Source organism: Centruroides sculpturatus, unplaced genomic scaffold (genome assembly GCF_000671375.1).
Source record: "Centruroides sculpturatus isolate CEXI.00-Female unplaced genomic scaffold, Cexi_2.0 scaffold521, whole genome shotgun sequence".
Classification (NCBI taxonomy): Eukaryota; Metazoa; Arthropoda; class Arachnida; order Scorpiones; family Buthidae; genus Centruroides; species Centruroides sculpturatus.
The window spans coordinates 413392-420435 of NW_019384833.1; the positions used below are offsets into that span (position 1 = coordinate 413392).

A 7044-nucleotide genomic window follows, 5' to 3' on the forward strand; every position below is an offset into this window, starting at 1 on the left:
TGGCTTTAGATGCTAAATAAATCACCTGCTATATATTGAATCAACAAATACACACGTGTTATATAGTCTCATCAATTAATAATAAAACCACGAGTTTTATAACGGTCATATTCTAGCATATGTCTTGTAATTCTATGGTATATGCTCATAATTATTACTGTTAAATACTGTTAATTTTAGTGCTACAATTCATTACATGCCTATTTCAGAGATGATGCTAGAGATTTTTCTACTGTTGCCAGATGTCCCGGTTTTTTTCGAATGTCACGGGTTTTTCCAACTGGAACCCAGCGTCTAGAGAGGTTTATTCTGAAAACTCTTTCTAGAATCAACTTTTTAACAATAAACTATATTTTTCCGCATTTTAAATGTATTTCTATTACTAGAAAAATAAAAATACACGTTTATCGCGTGTCCTGGAATTGAAGCATGCCAGTATCTTTCGGGGTAAACTAATTTTGTCCCAAATGTATACAAACCAAAGATTTGTATGTCTTTTAATATTAACTTCTAAACAAAATCATACAAGAATTACATTGTAGGTAATTTTAAATAAGTGTACATAAATAATGCATATATGGCATATACAAAACAACACTGAATGAAACTACAGTTAACAAGGGCATAGAATTAGAATTTTTCATCCTTTGCTAGAAAAATAATAAAATAATTAAAACTCAAATTTTAATTAACAGACAATCTTTTTGTATACCAGTACCAATATAAAAGTCATTTCCAATGTAATGAAAAAATTTATTCTTTAAAACACCTTATTTACGAAGTAGTCTTAGGACGACCAGGGCGATGATTTATTAACAAAATTAAAGTATTTTGTGACTTTTCAAATAAGGGGAAAATCATAGACAAAACAACAGGTATAAAAAACAAAGCATGAAATGCCGTTTCTATAGCAATAAGCACTACGATTTTCACAAATGTCGACAGAAAATACACATCCGAATATAAAATCAATATTCCTAATCCTGTGGACAATGAACCTTGAATAACAGAAAACCCAATACGATACAAAGAATCTCTCATTTTCTCGTTCGCAGTCTTCTTAGATGACGTAATATAAGCATAAGACATATGACAAGGGTAATTCACACTGAATCCAACACACAGAATAAGATTCATCATAGAGAATATATCCAAATTGACGCCCCACAATGACATGTAACCCAATGTTTCTATTATTGAACATACAACAGATATGGCAACAGTAAGGGCAACTAGAACGTTCGGTATCATTAAGAAAAAGATTATAGTTATTAAAACGGCCGTAATCCAAAATAATTGATAAATTGTATGTTCTATGATTATACCTTGGTCAACTACACCCGATTTCATACAGTGCACCAAAACAGGAATATCGGATTTTTCAGCAATTTTCCATAATTCTTTCAATGTGTCTCTGTCTGTTTGTGAAGAATTCAAATTCTTACCCATGATAAAAAATCTGCTATACAAGATGTCAGTTCCGTCGCTGTTGAAGACGATATCATTAGATAGTGACTTGGCTGCGCGTATTTTGAAGAAAACGTTACGAAGACCATCGATGAAATCCTGTTTGTTCGACATGTTATAACCTCCTAACGAAAATTTCGCAACAGGACTATTCTGAAACTCCTTATAAAACTTTAACCACGATACAGTGTATTGCTCTTCGGCCACATTCGAATGTTGCTCGAATCTTTTTAAGAGATTTTCTATGGATTCTTGAACTTTTATATCTGAGTAATCTAAAGTCTTATTGATGATTATGTGAAAAGGATAAACGTAATCTGCAAAATATTTCATTCGAATTCGAGAGCTTTGTTGAAGCAAAGTACCTTCGGCAAATAAATGCTCGTACTTTAATCCATGTTCAATAGAATGAGCACCCCAAATTCCAAGTGATAAATTAATGATATAGATAAAGACAACAATCATCTTCAAAACTGGATTCGATAGTATTTTTCCTAACACATCTTTAAAAAATACCATGGAAGCTTCTTCTTGAATTTCGTCTTCTGCCAAAGTATTTTCTTCGGATTGTGCTACAGTAAATAAAAACTTAAAGTTAAGATAAATTAGTGGAAATAAATTCAAAAATATGTTAAAATTATGTTTTCTGTAATAAATGTTAATAAAGTTAGAAAATTTCGTTGTTGAAATTTTATGTGTTTAAAACACACATTATTCGTTTGAACATATCTGTTTAGGACTTGAGAGCATAATTCTCATGACGACTGTCAGATATAATTTTGTTTTTTATAGAAAAGATTAAATAGAGTATTAGATGAAATTGCCAAATGGATGAAATACCGGTATGTAGTTAACCTTTAAAATAATATAAAATAATAAAAACAAACTTAATTATGAACTGCTCTATAATACTTTTTTAATTGCGATATTCATATCTTATTCTTAAACAAGAAAATATCATAAACGTAAGATTATGTAACAATTAAACAACTAAAAACTGCAAACAGTCATTAGTGTTATGGCATTACGCCTCGTAGAGCAGCAGTCGTGATATGCAAGTTTGCCTTCATGCAGGCTAACCATGCGTCGAAATTCAATTTCTGTCATTTCATACTATTGAGCGCTATGGAATAATGTGGAATTGCGAATAATTGATGTGGAATAATGATTCCGAAAACAATTTTAAAGGTTACAATCCGTGATGAAATCGTGTGGGGCTTCTAAACAACCCTGCATTTATATTCTAAACGCCGGAGTTAAAAGTGCACTGCTGATCTTAGACATGTGCAATCACTCTGAATTTTGATAATTTGCACACCACACTCTGATTTATATATCCTGTAAGTTTAAAGCTAATATCACGATTTTGTTAATGTGCTGAAATTCTTACAAGCAACAATTTATAACAATAAATGGCACCATGCTTCCTATCAAATTGATAATTAATTATTTAACCTTATAGTCCGAGATACAAATACAGAAGTTTTTTGGTGAAACTTCGAGTGGTGGAATAAGAGAACGCAGCAATTTGGAGATTTTTCAAGAGTGGATGCCTACCGAATGGACTTTCTGTGGTAAACTGACTTTGTTTTGGGGTAATAAACACATAAAAAACACATCGTTGAAGATTCGCGAACCCACGATCAACTACCAGTATTCAGTTGATTCACCCAACCAGAAAGTAGCAAACTCATGTTTAATTTAAATACATTGATGCAAGGCGCCATTTAAAAATTCCATTTGACCGGAATGAAATAGGATAAAAAGCAGAAATTTGAGGAAATTCAGAAACACATTAAAAATGTTCATGAATTATTATTTGCGTCGGAAAGATAATTTTGAGCTTGATCTCATTTATAGATGTATTTGACAGTTAAATATTGAAAATACTTTAAGAAAGTTTCAACAAATGTAATGCTGAGAAGTAATTGTAAAGAGAATAATATTCAGATAGAAAATTATTGTATGAATATCTTTCTGTCTACACTATCAGAATCGTGACAGAATCTTGAAGTATTTTAAGTCAAATTAAATTTTAACATACCTCGAGTAAATAACGTAAAGGAAAGACAATTCTGCTTCTCTCTGTATCCACTTAATGCCAGGCAACCCCCGAAAAACGTCATCTGATACAGGAACGTGAATACGATGCAAGTCGCTGTATAATAACAGAATATTCTAACAAAAGGAAACGGACTCATCATTCCGATGCAATAAGAAATGAAGTTTGTGACTGAAGTCAAAGTGATGGAAAGTCCAGCTTCACAATATGTCGCTTCCATGCGTTTCTCGACTTTCTGCTTGGGATTAGTTACTCTCCAGCAGCCTATTACTACAAATGCATCATCTATCTCCGTCACTAAAACAAAATTAATAACCAATCAGTTTGTTAACATCATTACGAAAGAAATTAAAGTAAATTTAGGAAACAACTTACCAAGCACTAGATATGGAATTGTGGCATTCCACGAAATGTTTTCTATACCTAACGCCGACATTAATCCGAAAGAAGAGACAACCGCTAATCCAGCCGACATGACACTGGCTACACCAAGCACGGGTTTACTTCGAACCCAACTGTTGCTCATGCAGAACAATATTGAAAATATTATCATAAACGCTACTAAACCTCCAATTTTAGGCTGTATCTTATGAAATTCTTTCCTAAATTCTTTCTCGATGAATAAAGGAGAATCGGGATAAGTATTAACATAAGTAAAGTTATATTTCTGAATTGTGTCGTAAACGAAAGTAGACCATTGTTCAAATGTTTTTCTCTTCTCTTCATTCTTATCGTCTGTTGAATAATATAACATCATCGCATTAGCTTCATCTATAAAGTTATTGTCATCCAGAACTACACCTCCCAAATTCGCGAAGTAAATTTTATAGGTGAAAGACAATAAATCTATATCAATGGGATATTTTAACTTTGTCCTTTTCTGCAGAATGGAATTTATTCCCACTTCTGACATCACTTCAATAATCGGGTTTTGGAAGCATTTGTCGTTATTTAAAGCGCAAACATCGAGATAACCCTTCTGTTTCCCATCACTATCAAATGTTACGTTTTGTACGACTTCATCGATTAATCGTACATCCGAAAGAACATTTTTATCGAGCATGTTTCCTCCGCCCCTTTTCAAGAGGTACACGAAGAGGGCATTGGGTACATCAGGAATTCTCATTTGGTCAGAAAACTCTGCCGAATTATACGTAAAGGTATTTTCTACGAATTTCTTAGTAGCGAAGATTTTCCCATTGTCAGAGAGTACCATATCATAAAAATCTTCATTAATTTTTAAGCTTATAATGAATGGAGACAAAGCAATGGAGAGAATTATAGGTAAAATGATGAAATAGTATGGATGTATTCCAACTGTATTTCCGATCCTCTTGTAAATAAAGCAAAGATTTTCTCTTATACAGTCGATTTTCATTTTGTTGTCATCAATTGAGAAATGTTGATAACCTGAATGAATTAATATATATAAATTTAATTTTAATCATTTTTATTTAAATCTATCCCCGACGTTGCCAGAAAAAAATAAGAACAAACAAATGTTGTTTATAAACGAAAACCATAGTATAAGTTTAGTTAGTTTAGCTTACCATTGTTATGTATATTAAGAAGTCGGTTAGGGAATAAAAAATTAAAAGAAAAACGAAGTTTCCAGATATATGTTAATGCAGCATATATTTTCCGCAGAATCCTATCGAGTATATATAAAATCTTCGAGGCTGATGGCTCAAAGAGCTTAGGAGTAAACAGAAGAGGATAAAGTTAGGATAAGGAAAAAATATCAATGTTTTATATTAGCAGACAGCTAGTGCTCGATGCAGTAGAATTACTATTATATCATCATTATCCATTTTAAAAAGACCATTTACTTTATTTTTCTCTACGAAAAAATGACTAAAATTGATTTTTAACGAGCAATTGTTTATTGTGATATCGTTACAATACCGAGCTGCAATTTTTAATTTATTTAACTTAAAATATACGCTCTCCACCTGAAATTAGTAGTGTCATGCTCCTGTTCGTCATATTTTTCCCTTTCCCTTAACAATAAAGTCGTGCCTGTCATCTATCAAGCAAATACAACTATTTGAATTGAAATAACATGACGTTTCGTTTGCATCGGAAGTCCTTATATAGTTAATCGGGGTTTGCTGCTTCTAAGGTTTACATATATAGTCTCGCTGTCCATCTATCTAATTCCGTTCTCGATATTGACAAAAAGACAAAAGGAGAGACGACATTGGAAATTTACAGGTCTAAATAATTAAATGCTCTTATAATAGATTAAAACACAAAAACAGTAAACAAAATACGTAAATATTGTATATAATAAAACAAAAATCTATTTTAATGATCGCATGTTAAACATGTCTGCCATATTAGCCACTTCATATATAGTAGATTTGTGATTTAATAATAACATTTGTGAAATTTAATTAACTCTTTATTTGGAATGTGTGATTGGGTTCTTTGTTTAAAATCGTACTTTAAACTGTTTGATTCACAGTGCTGATATTCAGCGGGATCGCACATGTTCGGCCGAACCCGTTGTTAACATTTTTAAAGTTTTCCGAACCCGTTGTTAAACACACGTAACATTTCTCAGTAGTTTTGTTTCTTTTAAAAAATATAATAAAATATACGTATTATACTCTGTAACACTACTAAACTAGAGCCTTATACCCTGTTTGCCTAGTGCAGGGGTCGGAATTAGCGGCTCGCGAGCCGCATGCGGCTCTTTGCATAGACGTTTGCGGCTCTTCGGATATAAACTCCAATTTCATTTCACCTCATTTCACCGCAGCCTTATAACTTATGAGTTTATGAGATAGAGCCGCCGAACAAACTTCGACTTGTTCTCCTGCCGCACATAACCACACTCGCGTTGATCAATATGAGTCGCATAAAAGTGGTAGCTTTGAAGCATATCTATATATATAACCCATTGAACGCGTGTCCGTCCATCCGTGTAACGTTATGCCGAAAACGGCCACTAGAGGCGCTCCTGTCGTGTGTCGTATTTCGCACATTTAAATTAACATGCGGCTCTCTGGTACTTTTGTTATCCTATTTTCATGACAATTTGGCTCTTCTCACTTGACAAACTGCCGCCTGGCCTAGTGCAACCTCCATCGACCGTTTCAATCTCGACTAAAACGAGGTTCAATCGCGATCGACTCGAGAGAGTTCTCGAAAATAGATCCAGTCATAAGAGAGATCCCACAATCCCACGCGCGCGAAAAAATACAAGATGGCTGCGGAACACGTGTCGGGCTATCGACAGCGAAATAAGAAAGATATTGTATTTCAAGAGACGATGATATCTGTCTATTAATATAATACAGTAGAACCTCGAAAACTCGGCCTAATGTGGACCGAAGGGTGTCCGAGTTTGTGAAAATGCCGGGTTATCCGGAATGGGGTTAAAAAAATAAGTACGAGTGTTTCCTCAGAAAATACTGTACTGTACTTGTATGTATTGTTTACTTGAGAATATAACAGAGAATAAACTGCCCAAATACCCTTAAACAAAGGAAAAGTACGTCCTTTATGAA

General features: G+C 33.3%; 1 protein-coding gene across 1 annotated transcript; it reads right to left on the bottom strand.

Annotated features, from left to right (window-relative positions):
- Positions 1-657: 657 nt before the first annotated feature.
- On the bottom strand, positions 658-4713 carry LOC111630166 (patched domain-containing protein 3-like). Its single transcript, XM_023374216.1, has 3 exons — positions 3905-4713; positions 3512-3826; positions 658-2039 (listed from the first exon to the last, which is right to left on the bottom strand). Exons 1-3 carry the CDS (start codon positions 4653-4655, stop codon positions 775-777), a joined length of 2331 nt encoding a protein of 776 aa, XP_023229984.1. The 5' UTR covers positions 4656-4713; the 3' UTR covers positions 658-774.
- Between the last annotated feature and the right edge of the window lie 2331 nt (positions 4714-7044).

Excerpts from the sequence above, each read along its gene's own strand:
- LOC111630166 (XM_023374216.1), bottom strand. The coding sequence starts at position 4,655 with ATGAGAATTCCTGATGTACCCAATGCCCTCTTCGTGTACCTCTTGAAA. Across the intron at positions 3,827-3,904 it reads AATTCCATATCTAGTGCTTG|TGACGGAGATAGATGATGCA; the intron begins GTAAGTTGTTTC and ends ATTTTGTTTTAG. Across the intron at positions 2,040-3,511 it reads CTTTACGTTATTTACTCGAG|CACAATCCGAAGAAAATACT; the intron begins GTATGTTAAAAT and ends TATTTACTGTAG.